General features: G+C 37.2%; 1 protein-coding gene across 1 annotated transcript in view; it reads left to right on the top strand.

Annotated features, from left to right (window-relative positions):
- Nucleotides 1–22,057, top strand: part of LOC140231108 (leucine-rich repeat-containing protein 49-like) — a 44,829-nt gene that overhangs the window by 14,325 nt on the left and 8,447 nt on the right. The window contains exons 4-13 of the mRNA XM_072311259.1: nucleotides 705–864; nucleotides 2,778–3,047; nucleotides 8,792–8,824; nucleotides 11,874–11,918; nucleotides 17,577–17,682; nucleotides 18,343–18,546; nucleotides 18,929–19,139; nucleotides 19,626–19,687; nucleotides 20,786–20,933; nucleotides 21,484–21,567. Of these exons, the coding sequence (XP_072167360.1) occupies nucleotides 705–864; nucleotides 2,778–3,047; nucleotides 8,792–8,824; nucleotides 11,874–11,918; nucleotides 17,577–17,682; nucleotides 18,343–18,546; nucleotides 18,929–19,139; nucleotides 19,626–19,687; nucleotides 20,786–20,933; nucleotides 21,484–21,567 (1,323 nt within the window). The remainder of the gene's footprint in view (nucleotides 1–704; nucleotides 865–2,777; nucleotides 3,048–8,791; nucleotides 8,825–11,873; nucleotides 11,919–17,576; nucleotides 17,683–18,342; nucleotides 18,547–18,928; nucleotides 19,140–19,625; nucleotides 19,688–20,785; nucleotides 20,934–21,483; nucleotides 21,568–22,057) is intronic.

The raw sequence follows: 22,057 nt of genomic DNA on the forward strand, positions 1-22,057 counted from the left end.
CAATGTATTCAAATTGAATACAATACATCCTGCCTTTGGTACACTACATGATGTATTAAGGTGTGAATGTTTGCATTCATTAGCTATATCATTTTTCATCTCATTTGTGTATTGAGTGGAGACAAATTCTTATCAGTTTCCCTATTGACATTTATGATTGCATTAAAACTAAGATTGTAAGATTATAAGATTTTATCAAACTCTTTCGACCACCAATGGGGAGTATGAGGGTCTCAACAAGAACAATTTAGATTAATGAATAAGTGTATAAAAATGAATTTACTATATGTATAAAATGAACATATTTACAGTGTCAAATATAAAGTTACTGTTTGCAATTGGCAACAAAATTTTACCACAGTTGATTGATACAGGTAGACATGTTTGTACTGTAACTTGTATGGTACATTATGCCTTCAGTTACATTGTAAGTATACAATGAATTGCATAGACCCAAAACAAAACAAAACGAAACAAAATACTATAAAATGCATTGTCTACCAGGCATTTCATCCAGAATTCAAAGAGAAATTTTGCATACTTGCATATGTGATGAAATGAGCAGTCATCTATTGATTTTTATTGGCTGTCTTTCCTCCAGTCGTGGCCTGTGAGATCTCTTAGATACAATCATCTTTATACTGATATTTATGCTCTTTTTCATATGCATGTATACATATATTTTTTTATTTTATCTTGAGCAGAATTCAGACCTCCGACTCGGTAGGGACCAAGGTCATGGTCACCGGTCAGCATTCCAGCATGACTATCCCTCCAGCCAGCACTCGCTGCCCAGCAGTAGACGATACAGCCAGCCTGTCCCTGGTGATCCCCAAGAACCATCCCTCTCTGCGTCCTATGGAGGTATCTCTAGGTTATATTTAGAAGTGAAAAAAAAAATTGTACTATCTTTTATTTGGTGATGTTTTGCCTTCATAGTGTTATTCATCTTGGGGGTATAATGTGTGCAGATTTGGTCAGGCAAGGGTTTGGGTGGGTATAATAGCATTGGAGTTATGTGTAGGGTTGGTCCTCAATGTAAGTTCAAGCATTTTGTTGTACATGGTATAGTTTATATGTGAAATCGGCCAGTTTTATGTATTCACGAAGTTTTGGTAAGGATTTGATTTTTTTTTTCTTTTTACTGTTGGCTAGAAGTAACACAAATTAGACTGTACGGCAATTTGTTTCTTTGTTTATGTGTGTGTTGTTTCTCATAGTTTGACGAGGAGTTTGGGGATGAGTTTTAACTTAGGATGAAGCTTCCTTTTCATATGCTTGCCAAATTAGTCCTTTACCTCTACCAAGTAGTAGTGTTATCAGCATTATTTGGGAATTATGCTGTTGCAGTACGGTTAGCACATGTGATCAAAATTGATCTCTAGCAAGCACATCACTGACTGGCTTATCATGTAGCCATGTGATCTGATTTAATAAATACTCTCATTCATTCTATAGGTATAAGCAATATGTCTGCCTCTGTTGGAATATTAGTCATGACTGAGGATCTAGGGGAATTAATGTATAATAGTTCACTGTTAAAATGGTGGGATACAAATGCAAGTGGCAGATGATACTGTATGAATGAATTAAAACATCCCTTTTAAAGTCCAATACCATGGTGTTCATATTGATATTGCCATGTTTGTTTTTCAAGTGAAAGTGAGGAATAATTGTTGCATTAATTACTTGTTTTTCATATATTGTTGAAAGCATCACAGCAGTACCTTCAGATCTAGAGAAATCTTAAATCACAAGATGACAAATAAAATGTTCCCTTTACCCCTGGATTTCATGTTTTGGTTTTAATAACCAGAAGTCATGTTTTGGTTTTAATAACCAGAAGTCTCATGATTTTTGTAACCTTGTGTTTTTGTGTCACCACACTGTTGTGCAGATTTTACCATCTCACATTCTTTGTCAAGTTTATGCATTCATATGGCAGATTGAATGTTTTTAAGCTATTTTCTGCACTGAAATTGCTATTATGTCAGTCTCTCCCAATTGCATTTTTATATTGACTGAAGAGCTGCACCAATGACAAATTTCAAACTGTTCCTTCTCCCTCACACATATCTTATTCTTAGCTTGCTCTATTGATGTGAGAAATCTTTGCTATATGATTGGTCATAGTAGAGTCAGCTTTGTACTTGATTGCACAGCTTGGCTTGCTACCTTTCTGTGAATTTCAATCTCAAACTAAACACATATCAAAAAATACCAATTGATAAGGTACTGTAATTTCTGACTCATCTTCTTTTTGTGTACTGCATTTTTCATTCTTCTGATGGCATTTCAAGTCTTGGCACAGTCTAGTATTGTCGTGCATCCAAGATGATATCACACACAAGCAATATCAAAGATTTTGCAATAAAAGGCTGAGAAACAGAATGATACCCATTTATACTGTATGTGGCTACCTCATCCTCCTACCCCTTCATCAAACCCTTCCTCCAACCCTTCCTCCTTACCCATTCTTTCATACCTTTTCCTATCTAATCCTTCATGTGTACCCCTTCCTCCCTACCCCTTCCTCCTTAACCATGCCTGCCTAACCCTTCCTACCTACCTCTTCTTCCTTACCCCTTCTTCCTTACCCTGTCCTCCATACCCCTCCCCCACCCCTTGCTCCTTATCCCTTCCTTCCCATACCTTCTTCCCTCTTCTTCCCTATCCTTTCCTCTCTACCCTTCCTTCCTACCCCTTCTTTCCACAACCTTCCTCCCTACCCCTTCATTCTGCAACCGCTCCCCATCCCCTCCCATTTGGGGTACCAGGACACTCTGACCACCGCACCCCACGTCACAGACAGGTGCATCACCCCGCCCCCGCCTTTGCCACTCAGCTGACCGACCTGGACCCCAGCAATCTCCGACAGCCCACCCCGCCCCGTGATGAGATGCCCCCTGTCTTCACGCACCACCCCCATCCCCACCCCCACCCCCATCCCCAACACCACCGCCCCCACTCCCAGGGTGCCACACGGCTGATCCAGAGCGCGGGCTCCGCCCAGTCACGACAGGTCAAGCCAACATCCTATGTTCCAGGTAATACTCTTAAAGACCTTTGCAATCTTACCCATTTCATGATCTTTCAAACAGGGGTCCTCAGTTGGAACATACACAGTGTAAGGGGAGGGCCACCAGTACAGGATGTGTTGCATCATATTGTGGCAATAGGTGCATTGACATGTGAATTACCATGGTATCAAATACCATCATGGTAATTTGTTGGCATCGTTCTTATTGGCAAAATAGTTGACAGTAATAGATACTGCAATAATTCACTTGGTGCCATTCTTATTCACAAATTACCATGATATTTCTATGAGGCACTGCGAATGTGCATCTCCCACAGGAAGTATATGTCGGGTCATGAGAGAAATACACCACTGTATGAATCGGTGGTCTTTTATGACACGATTCAAATCTCGCATGCAGTTTGAATTACCACCCTTGATACCACAGTATTTCGCAATGTATTTCAGGGTGTATTTGTGTTCACATTGAGAATTACAGCATGAAATATTGCATTATATCACCGCTATTCTGAATGCACCTAGTGATGTACCACATCATTTCACAGAAAGATCATAAAGTAAAAATCACACAGAAAATGTGTATTTTGTCTTTTGTAATTGCTGACCTACAGAAGGCCTCTGTGCCATTTGAAAGCATGAAATGAAAATCCTTTTTATATACCTTGTACTTTTTTTTTTTTGGGGGGGGGAGGAGGAGTTTCTCATTGTAGAATCAATATGCAGTTATTATATCAATAGTTAAGCTATTGCCTTTCCCACATCAGATGCCACATTTACAGTTAATATTGTCATGGATATTCAGAAAATTTGGAAAATGTTTTACCCCTCATCACTTTACTAGACGTGGATGTACAATTTGTGTTTTAAACTTTCTACACATTTTGCCCATGTTGCCTGTGAGAAGGGTATTGTATTTGCATGTTCATCAGTCTAGTGTGAATCATTTCAGCATTCTGTTTGTTTGTTTCTATGTTTTTTTTTATTTGCTCATGTTCTTAGACTTCATCACAGTTTAAAAAAAAAAAAAAACGCAAAATACGTTTGCTGCTCTTTGTGAAAATAAGTGTTCAAGTGAACAATGCCATTTGTTTTTGTGTGTTTGAAAAGGCATCAAACACAAATCACAAACTTGCATTAGAGATTGCAGTTGATTGTGATAATAATGATGATGATCCACAGCATTTGTATAGCACCATATTTCTGTTGTAGAAACATTCATTGACCGACAATTGCGTGGTAAGATGCAAAATTTATAATTTCATGACTGTATGAATATCATATGTGACAGCATGTTCATTGAACATATTGCTTCATGGAAGTTCATGGACAGACCCTTGCTTGCCTGGCAGAAGGGCCCTACCTTGTAATTTTAACCCCAAAATCGAGTTTTGATTTGTGACAGGCATTAAGCAATGACATGCAAATTATATGATTGTACATTGCATGTTTGTATATCCGTGAAATTTATCATTATGATTTCAATACTGTATTTCTCCCTCTTGCTTTTCCACCAAGAAACCCTTTTTCATACATTCAGTAAGTGTGATTGTGTGTGCCTTTCAGGTTTGGATTCTTTTAATTTTTTTTTTTTTTTTGCTATAATGCACAAAGTATAGTCAGATAATGGACTTTGTTAAAGGGGCAGGTATTAGCATTTCACCTTCATTCGCACAATGCAAGAAGTGGGGCAAGTTCATAAGCCATTAATTGCTGTGATTAAGACTGTATGAAAATGGCTTGGCTACTAAACATGCCATTTGTAAATCAAACATGCATCACTGCTAGTACTTGTAGCTCTGCTGTGACACTGCAATCAATCTTGATAATTATGTAAAGAGAGACTTGTTAATAGATGCTTCTACTTGTCAAAACTTGCAAAACAAAACACAGAAATCGTTTAGCTGCAATGATAGATTGTCATGTTACATATGTAATTCACATGTAATGCTTTCCTTGTTTTCTTGAATAACAAATGTATTTTGCATCTCAGTGACATAATTTTCCACATGACTAAAATCATCCTTTTTTTTTTCTAATAAATACAAATTCTTTGCAGTTCCCTTATGCAACTGCTATTGGTTTCAGGGTGAAAGAGGTAAATGAAGATTTTAAACCCAAAATGTTTTCAACAGTCAGTGCTTCATGTTCTTCACTTCTTTAATTTTCTGGGAATATGATTTTAGAGGGCTCTGAGGTGGACTTTAATACGGTATTTCTTGAATGGGTATATCCTTCATGGTCTATCTTGAGTTCAGTTGATGTACATTTATTTTAGGTACTACTGATAATTTCTAAGCTTTTTTGAATGATGTCTGGTGATATAGGGAATATTAATTGGATGAGGAAGGTGGAAATAATCATGGATTTGCATGATAGTCAGTGTTTGAAATGTAAGAAATCTGATATTTAGAAATGATAATTAGAAAACAAGAAACTAAAGATTCCCTTCATAATTGGCTGTGTTGCACAAATAGTTACATGAAACCGAACGTGAAAATGAAATTAAAGCCCTAAGTTTTGGATTTTTAATGTTAAGTCTCATTGAACATAATGTGACCATCTCTGTGTAGGTTACTTTGTGCAGTTGGGTGGCGTGACAAAGAAAGGTAAAAAGTGTTGATTTGCTGCATGATATTGTGCCACATGTTTTTAGTGTCCCGTCGCCATGGCGACATTTGAAGACAAAGAAGTTGCTCACCGATCGTTTGTCACAAAGCAAACAACTTGTGCCGTAATTTCCTCGCTTCACTGCTGGAATTCCCTGCGCGCTTGAGAGGTGGAATTGCATTAGCTCCCAAATCATTTGCTCGTTACCGGGTGACTGTGATATTTTCAATGGCTCAAGGCTGCGGTTAATGAGTCTGAAACAGCTTGTCCCTGAAGACTGAAGCCTTGACGCACAAACCAAGTCATTTGCTCATTTGCACACAATTAGGCAGGTGGCATATGCCATTGTTTACCTCTAATGATGTGTGCTGCACAAAGAGAGAAAAAAAAGGGCCAGAAGTAGACAATCCCTGACTGTGCAAACTCAAAGGAAGACTGCCTTTCAAATTGAGCTTTGAGGGAGAGCAAATCATCGTTCAGGATATTAATTTTCACACTATGACTTATTGGCCATTTCATCTAAAAATGTAAGTTTGTTCTTGAGGATGTATTAAAAGCAGTCTACACATATTGAAGTCTTTAGAAGTCCAGCTGTGAAGTGTGAATGTTGTGAGAAGCAATACATGGATTTCTTTTCGCATGTTGTTCAATGTCACTTTCAATGTTGATTGCCAAGAAACAAAGTCTAGAGTGAACTTTAGTGCTGTTCATGGATATGTTCCTCCATTTGATGAATTGTGATTTTCTGTGAAGAACCTCTTTGATTTGAACATTTTTTTGTGTTTGTTACCTCACAATGGAGAAAAATATTTGATGTGTCAGGCACTGAAAACTATACATTCTGATTTCATTGGTTTTTCTGAAGAGAAAGGTTTGTCCTCGAAAAAGTGTACTGCAAATGTCAAATCACAGATTTTGTGTGTTCTCTGCAATTTTTCATTGTTGTGTCACACCAAAGTGTTGAAGATATCAGACACTATACTCCAAAATCTTTTAAATTACTTTTACTTTCAGGAACAATTCTTCTTTCATTACCTTAAATGGAATCTCAGCATCTTTTTCAGGTGAAATGAGTCAGCTCAAACCAAATTTTAAATCTGTCAAGGGCAACTGCATCAAAGTGGCAGAGACGATTACACAAACGTGTTGCCAATGGTAATGTCGAGGTCACATCAGTGGAACGACTAGCTAGAATTGTCCATAACTTACTTTTTTTATGGCTTTTGTTCAGGAGAGTTACCAGTGCTGGATCTCTTCCCTTTCAGAAACACTTGTAAGTTGTCACTTATCTCAGCTCTGTGAAATGTATATTCATCATCTTTCACCATATACAGCAGCTCAGATGTAAAAATTTCATATCAAACACAATTAAATTACTATTCATTCACACAAGCGAGATAAATATACCCTCATCAGATGCACATCAAAATCATATAATTATGTCTCGCAGAAGGGGTAATAAAGTCAACAGTATCCCTGAGCACAGTCTGACTGGGGAGAACCCACCATCCTAGTGTGATTGTAGCAGACATGTGAGACACAGTGGAGTGTCAATTATTGTGCACGCTATTAGCTTCTTCAATGTTGCCGTACAGGTTTTGTTAAATGACACTGGAGGAAATTCATCAGTGAATAGTTGGAGAGATTATAGAAAAAGACTGTTGCTGTTTGTGGGTCATTCATCAGTAGTAGAGTGTAAAATCAATTTTTTTTTTTCTCTCTCTTCTTGCAACTAGAACTTCCAAGTCAATGTCAGATCGTGGCATCTTAAAGTGGAAATTCAGAGTTCCAATGTCACTGGAAATTCCAATGCCTCTTTGGATGAAGGTCATCTCTGTTTAGTCAGTGAGAGAATAGATGCATATTTGTCACCCTGAGGTTTTTATTTTACTTTTAAATGGCCAGGCAGCAGTATTGTCAGCATATCACAATGAGCCTTGATATGGTAGATAACAAATTAGTTGAAACAATTGACTGAATTGCAGTCTATTGACATTGAATGTCAAGTTATAAATATATCTTAATATATTAACAAGTACATACGCAGGAATCTCTAAGCATACAGGGCATGTGTCATTAATGTTGTATTAATGAGACCATCTGGTTGTTTTAAAAAATCATTCATCAGCTGCCAGTCATGTATTGTAAGATCGACGCTATTTATAAATCATAGCACTCAATCAATTTCATACATTCAAAGGCAAAACTATTTGCATGCTCTGTGTACATGTGCACATTCACACACGCTATACTACCTGTATTCACACCCACAATGCCTATTTACAAGGTACTGCTGTATCACAGATGTATGCCAATGTAATCAAGACATTATATATCCCATGATGCCCTTGACTCTATAGCCTTGCTCATGTCCATTGCTACTGTACATGACAGAACATCAAATTCTCCGTCTCATTGTTGTTTATGTATTGTTGCCTTTATCATTTGTGAACTGCACCTTTGCTTGCTGAATCTTTGGATTTGTATTGAATTCTGTCTCCTGCATTATGGCCTTTCCAAGTGTTTTGTAAATGAGTTGTCGTGGAAATCTGCAGTTTCCTGGAGAGGATGATTTGTGCAAGATTTTCAGGGTGTCATTATTATAAAGTTTGATTATTGTATGTTGGAGCTTCCGAAATGCAGTCAAGGTATACCGTGAAACTATTGCTATCATATGGCTTGAATATTTCACGAACACAGGTCCTGGAGTCCTCGCACATCAAGTGGTGATGTGATGCACTTATTACAGAATCTACAATGTCTTTTCTTCTCTTTTGATTTGTTTTCTCCAATTTTTGTAGCACTATCGGACTAGTGTCCAAGGTCATTTCATCATTTCTGAATGGATTGTATTGTGTGATTTTTCTCTATCCATGGTTGAGTGCTGAAAATGGTGTTGGTGAGACATTTTCACAAGAAAAAAAAATGTTAATATTAAAAAACTGAAGGAAGAAGATGTCTCCTTTACCACAATGAGCTACCCATAAACAAAAGACACATGTGGGGTTCTGTTTCCCCACATAAAGGTGAAATTTTTCTTTTAGCTCACTTGTGCACTTTGGCATTTTTTTTTCCTTCCTATTTTTCCTCCCATATTTTTTGCCTCTTTCCTCTATTTGCACCGGGAATTCTGGGAATTCACAGATGAGACTCATTCCCCTGAAAATGAAACTTCAGGTACTGTATTTGCATCACAGTTATGTCTGCACTTCATGTCGCTGTTTTCTAATATCACACACCTGCTCTTTTTTTTTTTTTTTTTTTTTTAGAATATTCACCTGACTTTACCTGTAACTGCCTATTTATTCATTTATTTTTTGTTGTTGTTTATATGCCAGCTGTGCACAATTGTTGAGTCTTCAAACCTTTTAATTTCACCTGTGGTTGCATTGCCAATCAAGTTGAGTGGCGTCAAAGTCTCCCTTTCCTCAGGGTGGGAAACCTGCAGTTCTAAAAGATGATGATGATGACGACGATGATGGGAATCAATGTAACTTGACTCTGTGCTGTCCTAATATCTGTTCAATTTCAGAAAAAAAAAGTTAAACTGTAGTACTCAAATATTTTGATTCTGCTGATTGTAGCTTGAACTCAAATTGAAAATCTCTTTGCATTCATATTCAGAAAAATCTCATTTGCCTTGTAACTGCCAGTTGCTTGGTGCAGGATTGTTTTAAAATGTCCCCGTATCTCAGAAAGAAGTATAGTGTTCCATGCATGAGTTTGTTTCCTTGTCACAAGCTGTGAGTAAATCAAGCCCATTGAAATAATTTTATGGAATTTTTGGATCCTGGTGAGTTTTTGAGAAATTTCTACTGACTCATGAAAGGGACTACAGTAATTGAAATATGTTCAGGAGTAGGTGCACCCTGAGTATTAGCATGTCACGCTGTGTAGATCATGTGTTTCAATGGTAGCTTGACTGTATATCTGTTTTTATTGTTTTTAGGCAGCTTTTGTCACCATCTTTTACACCCGTGTGACTGTTTATATCAGAAAACTTCCTTTGTCAACTTGAAAATGAGTCTGAAGTGCCTGCAATGCACTGGTATGGTTTTCTTTTAGCCACTATTTTTTTTCTCACTAATAGATAAATTCTCCTTAGTGAGTACTTTGATTTTGCTGTGCATTTAATGTCATATATTAGAATGTATTTTAGTTTGCGGACTGGAGTCTTGTGTGAGTGTTTGTAAGCCATACACACAAATACGAAATGAATCGAAAAGGAATTTTTGATCTTTTTTTTTTTCTTCATGTAACAAAGCAGGGATTCCTGGGTAACATTGGAAGATTCATTTTTTGTATGATTTCATTATTTTAAAGGTTTAGTAAATCAGAAAGTAAAGTAAGGTTTATTGTTCTGAAGGTTTGTTGATCTAAAAATAAAAAGAAGTTTCATTATATCAAAAGTTTAGTGAATCTGAAAATGAAGTAAAGTTTGTTTCTGAAAGTTTTTTTATCTGGAAATTTATGGAAGGTCCAATATTTGGAAGTTTTGTCGGCATGCACCTTCTTGTCTTTTTTTGATTTACAAACCTTTTGGATAACAAATATCACCGACATACATGTGCAATGCCATGATACAAATGTTTGATATTAAGCTGTTTCAAAGTAATATAAGTATTAACATGCTGTTTGATACCGTTAGAGGAGAACTTATCCAAGAGAGAGATGTACTTAAAATAACAAAATCTTAAAGTTGTTGTGGACAGCGTGATAAGATCATGAAACACTGAAGAATATCAATACATAAAGATTTATGATATACACTGAAGTACTACATTTATTCTTCAAATAAGCACTGTAATCCTGTGATTGTGCTGTCAATAAACTGTTATCTGTGCAGTCCATGATATTTTATGCATAGATGCTCTTACCTTCTTCTTTTCTTTTTTTTTTCAATGTAGGCACCTACAGTATACTATGTTTCCTATGTGATACTTATACACTTTAACACTTGTATATTTCAAAACAAAAGAGTCAATACCTTGATGCAAATTTTAGAATGAAAAGACAAGCTGATAGAGGGCAGTATTATTACTATCCCTATTTGAGAAGCACAATTAGCAATATTCAATCGATTGTATAGACGGTAAACAGTGTATTTGTGTTGGAGGAGGCAATATTTTGCAAGTTTATATCTTGAATATCACTCAAAACTTTGAAATTTGCTAAATAAAACCACTCTGAAAGATAGGACATACATGTACACAGTATATCTAGCTTTTTGTATGTGGCCATATTTTTCATATTCTTTTCACAACTTCACTTTGATTTTCACTAAAATGCTGTTTGTGTTCAAAGGCTTTAGAGGTTTAAATTTTGTATGTTAAATAAACTTTCCTCCGTATTCTATGCTGTTTGTTTCTATCTGTTTTATTTCAGTTTAAAAAAAATACTGAATTTTGCCTTCTAAATCAGCAAAAATTTCTTCCAAGTCTTTGTGAATAGCTATCCTTTTGGAGGCCTCCTTCTGTTAACTTCTTCAGCTTAACTGTAACATTATATAGCAGCCATCATAAATCTTCCAGGATATAGTTGTGGCTATTTTTTTTTGCCTTGAGATTCCTAACAAATTTGAAGTCTGTTGCTAATCTTTGAAAATTTAGATATAATGAGATATATATGAATGAGTTTTTTTTTGTTGTTGTTTTTTAGATGATGTCCTACATATCAATCTTTTGTTACAAATGCAATTTTCATTGTAGTGCACAAAGTATGAACTTGTGTGAAGTTTTCTTTGACCACTAAGTCCAGATTTTTTTTTTCATTTCCTTAGTATGTATTGTGAATCGCACACATAATTAGAATCATTGTAATTAAACTTCATTGAAGTCATAGCGTGAAATCTGTACTTTCTTTTTTAAACTTGCAAGCGTGTCATGTGAAGCACACAGCCCATGCATTTTGTGTCCTGTTGAGCACATACTGTCAAAGTTTTTCCACCTGTTTTGCAAGTACCACCTTTTTTTTTTCTACTGCTGCACATTTTTTTTCCCCAGAAGCTGACAAATTGGTAGTTGTTGTTGTTGTTATTGTTGTTGTTGTTTTGACTTCAGTATTATTTGTGATGATACACTTTTCTTTTGCAGTGCACAGAATGCACTTTTTTATTTATTTATTATTATTATTATTATTATTATTTTTTTTTTGTGGTGGTCATAAACTCATGTAACCCTTTTTACCCCCGCTCCTGATTGGCTGTACCTCTCCCCACTGTTTGCAGACTTGGGTTCCCCGAATCAGCCCTCTGTTCGCCCACAGAATTCAGGTACTGGTATTGGTGATGTGCTCACTCTATCGTATCAGATGAAATGTCTGGTATATATGCTGCACCTCTGTATGGTAGCATGCATGTCTTCTCTTGTTTTGTAAGTTTTGTAATGTTCTCTGTGCATGAATGTTCATATATATCTATATATAAGCTCATGTGCTGTACATATTCAGAAGCATGACTCTTCTTTAGGTAACATTTTGTTACCATCATATCATGGTATCAATATTTCATCAGCATTTAGTACCAAAAGGTCCATATAGAAGTCCATGATATATATGTAGAGGCCTTTATTATTGCATGCCACCAATATCATCATCCGTTCACTTTCTCTTGAAATCTTGTTCATTTTGGAGTTAAAGGGACTGTACAGTAGTGGTTGAGGTGGGGATTCATGTTTTGAACATTCCTAAGTGAGATAAGGAGAAACCTCTTATGAAATATGAAAGAGCATGTGATTTTAAGAAGGATTCAACGTTTATTTAATGAAAATTGGTTTTCAAATGGCTGAGATATCCCCAAAAGTGATAATAATAAAAGGCGACATGCCCCACCTTTATTAGGATCTCTTTGTTTCACCTTGTTTTTGGATATCTCAGCCATTTCAAAACCGATTTTCATCAAATAAACTTTTGATACCCCTTAGAATTGCATGCTCTTTGACATCTCATAGAGTGGTTTCTGAATATCTCGCAAAACGTTAAAAGCTAAATCCTCACCCCGACCAGAACTGTACACACCCTTTAAGACTGTTGTATACATGAGATGACAGCCTGCCTCATTATCGTATGGCAAATGCAGCTTTTTTCATTCACCCACTATATTGCCACCATGAATATTTAGAATATACAAAATGTAACACACATATCTTTTATCCATTCTATTTATTCTGTTCATCAATGTACATACAGCTGTGTAATTGCCTTTGACATGAGGAGTTTCCATCTGAAATCAATCTGCATGTACTGTAAAAGTGGACATTTTCTTATGTTTTACTTATATTGTAGATATAAGTGGATATATTTTGCGAGGAAATTTTTGTGCTCTGCCAAGTAAAATGAATTTTGTGTGTTTTTGATTTTGTGGAATCTTGACATTACATAGTGGTTACATATAACGAGCAAAAATATTTGTGTACTTTTATTTTCGCATTAGTTTCTGGTAGCACAAAATGCGCACAAATTTCTGCACTGCAAAAATTTCCACTTTTACAGTAGATATCAGCAGTCACCATGGACAAATAATGCAGTTACTAAATAATTCCAATGTACAGCATTGTGTCAAAAAAAAAAAAAAAATTATGAATGCCTTGGATACAGTAAAGAAAGAAATGCACTCTATCAAATTAGGTGAACAGTGAAGTTAGCTTCATGTAATTTTCATGTCATCAAGGCCAAAGAATGTATACTGTAGACAAAAGTGGCTTTATGGTTGATATTTAGCTGATTCAGTTAATACAATCATGCATGATGTGCTGCATGTTTTTTGTGCTACCCATCTTCAGTAATAGACCTTCATTCAAGGTTTTATCCCATCAAAGTGCAGCTAGTTAATCAAAGGGATAATAGTCTTGATTATACAAAGAGTCGAAGCAACATTTTTAATCCCCACCTTCTTGCCCATTGAGGTACGCATGCCAGTTAGGGGACTCTGCACATACCGAATATTTCATGACGTTTTCATTTTTGCGAATTTTGCAAGTCGGGTGCTCTTCGTGAATTTAAAGACACACAAAAATATTGACTCTGATCCCGACGCTAATGTGATGCCCACATATGCATTTCTCTGTTCAGTACTAAAGCTCCATGATCGAGAATTTAACCACTTGTGAAATCGTCAGGACGTCCCGATTTGCAAAAATTTACACTCACGAAATATATGGCTCATATGATATACAACAAACATGGTGTGTCTTTATGTGCATTTTACACTGATGTTTTACAACAGCTGCTCATGTGACTGCATCTGGTTTGATAGGTTTAGCTTTAGCTGTTATTCTAAACACATATGTACAATGCCATACGCAATGCATTTTAAGTTTGATGGAGAGAGCCCTGTTCACTAGATTAAGAACCTGTTGTGATGTGAAACAGAGTACATCTGTTGAGGCATACTGTAAAAGTGGAAATTTTTGCAGTGTTGAAATTTTCATGCATTTCGCACAACCAGAAACTAGCGCGAAAATAAAAGCATGTGAATATTTTTGCTTGCCATATGTTCCAGTAGTTGAGGTCTTGATTCCGCAGAATTAAAAACATGCAAAACTCTTCTTACCCGGCTGAGCAAGAAACAATTAGATGAGCGAAAATATCCACTTTTACAGCAGCATGATAATACCTGATGAGAATCTAGACTACTTTTTGTGTGCCTTCCATCCTCTGTCTCTTTCTTTGTCTCTCTCTCTCTCTGTCTCTCTCTCTCTCTCAGAGTTTTCATCTAGACTGTCTGACTAGAATGACATTTTTTTAAATTGTTGTTTTATTGTGATTCAAGATCATACTATTGTGAGCAATGTTTAGATACTATATCAATATGTGTTTTCTGCAGTGCATTTATTCAGTGATGTATTTCTTGTACAATTATTAAAGATTTTAATCTTCACTGTGTTTTGCCTTTGCATATTTGAAGAACATTTTATATGTTGTAGTGTATTTATTACTGTACATGTAGTAGGGTTTTACTCTTCGGTGATACCCATTATAAACACTTGCAGTAAATGTTGAACTCTTCAACTAATGTTTGATTTTCAAGTGAGATTATAGTGCATTGTTATTGTTCAATGTGTGCTGTCATGCTATTTGAATTTGATACATTTGTTTGTCTAATCATGTTTAATTTGAATGATGACTGTGGGAAAGAAACCAGTGTGAAACTTTTGTATCTAGTTATTGGTTGTTACTCATAAGTTACCGTGGCAGCATTGAAGTATTTTAAAACAAAAATATATTCTAGGTCATCACCCAGTTCTGGCATTAATCATATACCATTCATGTGGTATATTGTGTTGTGCTTTTATTTCCACAAAATTTGAAAGTTGACTGATACTAACTGTATTTGCAAAATTGAAATACAAAAATGGTGACACGACATTTGCTCCTGCGACAATTGCTCCGGTCTTATTTTCTCCAAGGACTTAGGGTTAGGGTTAGGGTTGTGATAGGGTTTCAGGTTTATTTTGATGTGAGGATTAGGATTAGGGTGAGGGTTATGTGTTTGAGTAGGTTTTATGTTGGGCTTAGCCTACAGATATTTCATGGGAGCAATTATCGCAGGAGCAAATGTCATGGAACCACAAAAATATCACCTCCCATGACACAATTTCTTTGCATAAACAGAAGTCTTGAGGGTAGGAAATCGCTTGAGTGTCTTCTTGAAAAGGGACTGTATATTTCTTTTTCCTTCAATTATTGTGGTTCTTGAATCGTAAATTCCACCAATTGTGTATAAATTGTGTTATCAATCTCAGTTTGGGAAAATATAATACTTGCAAAATATATGTCTTACACATACAAGCGGAGAGATGCACTCTTATTGCAAGACGCTTAAGATGTAAATAATTATCAGAGCTGAAATTGATTTTCATGTGCCAAGTAGTTTATTTTTGTGAACCTGTGTCTTGCTTTCTCCGTGTATGGAATTTGATAAGGTATTGCCCTTTACCAATGATGTCATTGGTAATGTGGCATATGAATACCATATTATGTGGTTTGAAAATGAGTCGATGCAGTGTAAGTGTATTTGAAAACAAAAATGTTGGAATCTCAGCAAACATGATTCATATCTTGCGCAAACCAGTTTGTGGTAAGTTTTCACACTTATCTGTAGTGCCTTCACTTTTTTGTTTTATTTTGTTTTTGTGTGATTTTATTCTTCATTATTATTTTTTTTTTTTTTCATGGTGATGGGATCAGTTATGTCATGATTTGCTGTAGCCTTTTGTCAAGGCCCTCTCGCTGTAATGGGCGAGCGAAGCGAGCCCAGCCGAGCGCGCCAGCGCGAGGGCCTTTTGAGATCTGCTTTACACATTATTATTCATGAACGTGAACCCTTCTGAATACTCATTTTAACGGGTTCCGGTCAACCAATGGGGTGGCGCGCTCCCCGCATCCTCAGCCTCGGTGTTGTCACGCCTGTTCGCATGCATCACTGACCGCCCGCGGAGGTCTGCCACAGAACTCTACACACTCTGTGTGTATAGAGTTCTGTGAGGTCTGCGGCGTGCATTCGCTCTATTCAAATCGGGTTCGAGCAGACAGACACGCTGATTGGTCGTCGACTTTTGCTTCCAAAATCGGGGAGCAAAAGTCGGTAATTTAAAGGGCTAACAAAAGGATGCGAAGCAGATCTCAAAAGGCCCTCGCGCAACCCCACTCAGCTGGGCTCTCTTTACCATACAGCGAGAGGGCCTTGACAAAAGGCTAGATTTGCTGTGGCTTGAAGGCAAAGGGAGTGTCTCACTGAAAAGTCATTGTACCAAGAAATATATCAGTTCTAATGTACACATCATCACTTTATGAACGGTGTTGAAATGTATCGTTAAATCAGTGTCTTTGTTTTGTGTACTTGTGCTTGTTATATATCATGTCCTTGTATTTTCAACAAGAACGTAACACTCTACAGGCATTTACAGCTGCCATACTTTTGGATATATGGATGCATGCATATATTCACTTTGTATTAGAGACCATTGAAAATCTACACTTTGTAAATTCACAGTGATTTATGCTTTGAAACCCATCAAGACTCATAAACCTTATTTTCTGTGGTTCAGTGTTGTATCTCTGTATTAGAGTTGTTACTATTTATAGTTAGTATTTCACGAGGTAGAGTAAAATTATTGCCTTTCATATTAGAAATATTTTATATTTGTATTACAAATGTTCAATTGCACAATTTTCAAAATCCTCTCAATTGCTAAGTTTTTTTTCTTCAAATGACTGATTCTTCAATTGACAATACATATCCTCAGAATATTAAAGTTCTTCTCTCTCTCAAATTAGCAAATTTTGCAACTTCCATCTCTCGAAAGAAGATATGTAGTAAATGTCAAAGATGCTAATTTTAATACTGATGGCAAAATTATAATTTCTGTAGCAATTAAGTTTCCCAAGAGCGTAATGGGTGAGAGCTGAGCATGTAAATGAAAGGTTTCCTATTCAACCAAAGTGCATGATAATTTCATCAACATCTTTTGAATGCATGCCACCTCTAGCTATACTCACTCTACACTGCTTGTGAAAAGTTAGCCTCTCATTCTCATATCATTCCCACAAGCATCTCCGGTATTCATGCACATACACATATCATTCCCTCAGAGCTTGTAGAGGAATTTCATTTCCAGACAAATATCTCCTACTCTAGTTTGCTGTTGTTATATTTGAGAGGAGAACCGTTTTCAGAGTCCTTGAAAATGATCTCAACATAAAGTGCATGATAAAGTTGAGCATGCTCGTACATTGAATGATGCATTTCAAGATTAGAATTCCTTTTCCATAACAAGGGATGAAAATTCACCTGATGAGACATAATCCTGACTTTTACTTGCAGGGACCCCATCTCTCTTTTGAGTCATCAATCTCTTTTCTTGTGGTACTGTTCATATTTTATAATGTAAACTTTTTGTCCCCTTTGCCTTCATGATATCTGTCTGTGTAGGTGACAGAGTGTTATTCACCGAGTCTCCCTCAGTGCCTGGAGTGCCCATTGTCTACAGAACACCGGAGGAGAGGAGTCTTAACCCTGACAGACTCAATCTTGACAGGTAAGGTTACCACCTCACATGTCTCATCAATTTGTGATAGAATACCTGCTGATGTCCAACCAGAGATAATCCCCAAGCAATGTGCATATTTGTGGCAGAAAAATAGTGTGTTTTGTGCTAAGCTGTGATATATGGGTGGGGGAGGGGCGGAGGGGAGAGGTGGAAGAACAAGAGGGATCACATCGGGAGTAACTGCCCCATCTTTCTTCTAGGGTGTTAGAGCTTCTTCTTTTTTCTTTTTTTTCTGAGCCCTTCCCTGATACTTCTGATACTGTAGGCAGAGATTGATGGTATGTAATGTCCATAGCGGGGAGGACCAGTGAGTAGTACTTCCGTCTTGGGATGTGTGTGGAGTGCCTTGCCCCTACTAGCATGTTGACACCGGTATCTCTGCAGTGCCTTCCCAATTGGCAATCCCCGCAGACTGATGCTGATGTACCATTCAAGGTGTGCAAGATTAGTGAGTAATACTTGTGTTATGGGGTGTGTCGGGAGTCCCATTGCCCTACCAGCAATGACACCGGTATCTCTGTGATGCCTTTCCAGAATCAGTGAGTAACATTTGTGTGTTATGCGTTGTGTCGGGAGCCCTGTCTCCCTACCAGCATATTAACACTGGTATCTCTCTGTCTCTGATGCCTTCCCTGACCCACCTTACAGGAGGAGGCTGACAGTGTGTCCCATCCTAGAGGGTGAGGACCACCTCCGGCTGCTCAACTTTCAGCACAACGGCATCCGCAGGATCGAGCGTCTGGCCACGCTGCGACGCCTCATCTTTCTAGATCTCTATGACAACCACATCGAGGCCATCTCTGGCCTGGAGACTCTGAGATCCCTAAGGGTCCTCATGCTGGGGAAGAACAGGTAGGCAGGGGTCAATATGACCAGGAATGATGCAAGAGCATGACCCTTTAACTCCTTTTTATGCATGTATTAATGGTAGTAGATCGTATGTAACCTGCAAATGTCAGTGCCAAAAAGCTTTTCAGATACATGTATGCACACTCAAACACATATCTTAGAGTACATTTAGATAAATGCAATCTGAAACATTTTCAGAAGCAAAAGGTCTTTCTGTGCATTTCCCTTGCTGAGAGTCCCACTTGTGTAATCACCACCTAGTCAAAAGAGGAAAAAGAGTATCAAGTGATACTTTTCAAATGATGTGATGTTCCGTCCTTCGGATGGTAACCTGTTTGATTAGGACAGGTCGTGTTTTATGCTTATTTCATATTTTACGACACAGAATTCAAAAGATTGAGAATCTACAGAACCTGGCTAAGCTGGATGTGCTGGATCTCCATGGCAACCGCATCACCAAGGTGGAGAATCTAGACCACCTGCAGGAGCTGCGTGTCTTGAATCTGGCAGGCAATGAGATCTGCACTGTGGAAAACCTGTGCGGCATGGATTCCCTGACGGAGCTCAACCTTAGACGGAATAAGATCTCATCTGTGGTATGTCTTATTTCCCATTCAGATCAGGTTATTTTATTTCATCAGGTGCATACAGAGAACTTCTTCAATGTGAAATCACCCTTTGATTAATTCCCATTGAAACACTGATGAAAACTAGAGCTAAAGGTACCTTTCTCACCACCTGGTTAATACCAATTATTCATTTGTGACTGTGGTGTAAAAAGTTCTCCAAGTGAGACATTCCAAAGAATTTGTGCAAAGTTATTCAGAAGGTTTCATGGGTCCATAGATGAGTGAATGTACATTTCCTAGATTGTGACATTCTACAAAATAGGAAGATTTTACTGCTGTTTTGCTTTCTTTTTGTTGTTTTTTGGTTCTTGTTGTTTTTTGTCTTATTTCATGTTCCATGAAGAGGAGTATATTCATGTTAGTAGGAGGACCCACTGTACTTGCACTTCTCTTCAAAATCATTTTGATGCCCGTTTGAAGAAAGGTCTTGAATATGTCTTTATATTTCAACAGACTGATGTAGATACATTACCCAGTCTGCAGAGACTCTTTCTGAGCTTCAACCTCATCACAAGGTATGTCCTGGATTTCACAGATAATGCACACTTGTAACACAATAAGCACATTGATTTGAGGAACTAGCATTCGTATGTGCAGTAACAAGATTGATGTGTTGTGTCAATACTGTAAAAGTGGATATTTGTGCGTTGGTAATTTTTTGTGCTCGACCGGTTTAATGAATTTTATGTGTCTTTAATTTTGCGGAATCAAGACATTAAGTACTGGAACATATGGCAAACAAAAATAGTCACATGCTTTATTTTTTGCTAGTTTCTGGTTACACGAAATGTGCTCAAATTTCCACACCTTGTAAATTTCCACTTTTACAGAACTGTATTTTCATTCTTGATTGCTTTGTTCAGAGAGGCAATTTGTGTGTGTGTGTGTGTTTGTGTGTGACTCTACCTGGTGTACTCCTATTTCAAAATCATTACATTGGTTACCAATCGAATGGGGCGTTGAATTCAAAATCTTGCATTCTGTTTTTCATTGTGTACAAGGTTCTGCCCCTCAATATAATGCATTATTCGTAAACATATACAGTGGACTCCCGTAATAACGAAGTCCTCGGGACTGCCAGTTTTCTTTCGATATATAACGAAATTTCTTTATAACCGAACAAATAAACAATAGAAATACATAGAGCGGATAATGTTGCGGCCTGAATTTTTACTTCGTTGTAACTGGAATTTCATTATAACCATGTTCGTTATAATGGGAGTGCACTGTACCACCCTGTCTAGTCACTTTGGTCAGCAGACTCTGGTATACTTGTGGTCCCTGCATATAGTAAGTTTTTTTGGGCGGGGGCCTTTGAACATGCGTAGTCATTACTGTGGAATTCATCGCCATCTCATGTAGGAATTGCGGTATCAAAAGAGTCATATTTGAAAGTGACTTGAAAACTTACTTGTTTTGTAATTTTTTGACTTTTCCTATTTCTTTATATTATCTCTATCCTTGCCCCTTTACCATTTCATTTCATTCAATAAATTTAGCCCAATATGAGTTGCAACTATGATTAATCTTCTTATCATTATAATCTTGTACTGCGTTAGTAATACATTGTGTGTGTCGCTATTCATTTATTCATATTTTTATTCACTGTTAAGTTTTGATGACGTGGCGTGCCTTTCGGACTCAACATCCCTGACGGAGGTCTCACTGGATGGCAACCCATTTTGTCAAGACATGTCTTACAAACCGACCGTGATACGCAATATGAACTACCTCAAGCAGCTGGATATGAAGAAGATCACAGTGAGTGAAGATGTTTTATGTTGAGAGCCACTTCTTCTCCATACTGGGAACAGGACGTGAACTAAACAAAGCAAATTTAACCACTGTGTATACAATGCATTTTTCTATGCTTCCATGTGTATCATGCAGAAGTGATGTATGCTGCTGAGCTTTGATAGGATGACATTGATCGGTTGACCAAGACGTTTTCTCAGTGGTAATGTCAGTACAGATTGTTTGATGCCAAGAATGAGAGATATTTTCACAAGGGGGGGGGGGGGGGGGGGTTAGGAGTGGGAAGTAAGAGATGAAAAACAATGAGGTGGTAGTAAAGTAGAGGAAAAACTTGCTCTTAGAGTAATTAGAAATGATACTAATTACTTTTGAACAGATTTAGATGAATGTGGAATGAGCTGGAATGACCATGTATGGTCTGTCAATAACAGTAACATTAATGCAAGCTATTATAGAAAAATGTGTCTGCATGATAGCACAGCAAAGGTTCTACTCTAATCTGGAGCATCATGATACAAGTAAGCCATGACTTACAAGATTTCTCTTTGAACCCCAGGAGGAGGAGAGGAAGGCGGCGATGGCAGTCATTAAGAAGGAGGAGCAGAAGAAAAGGGAACTGAACAGGATTGCAGTTCTCAGGGTGAGTTGGTGCTTTTGCTTCATGGCTTGTATTCTTTAAAAGTCTTCCCATCAGTATGTCACACTGAGGATGTATTCCCTGTTTCAGTCATAAATCTCAAATATGAACTCAAACTCAAAGATATGTGTAGGTCTAGCTAGGTTTCTCCATATTTGTACTTAATTATGACACATATGGTTAACAAAAGACAGAAAAAAAAAACCGAGATGTCAGTCAGTCTTTAGTCACATTGTAAAGAAGTAAGAGAAATGTCCTGTAATAAATTTTCCAAAAATAAATAACACAATAGCATAATAATGGACTGTGATGTCGATAATGCCTTAATGTACTACTTAAGAACCTGGGTTGTCATGTGTCTGAATTATTAAGTGCAAAGGCAAATGTCTGTTAACAATGTTTTCTGCAAAAAAAAAAAAAAAAAAAAAAAAAAAATCCCAAAGAGCAAATTGTCAAGAATGTTTGTGGGATTACCTTCAGTAAACTGACCATA

This window comes from Diadema setosum, chromosome 7 (assembly GCF_964275005.1).
Source record: "Diadema setosum chromosome 7, eeDiaSeto1, whole genome shotgun sequence".
Taxonomy (NCBI): domain Eukaryota; kingdom Metazoa; phylum Echinodermata; class Echinoidea; order Diadematoida; family Diadematidae; genus Diadema; species Diadema setosum.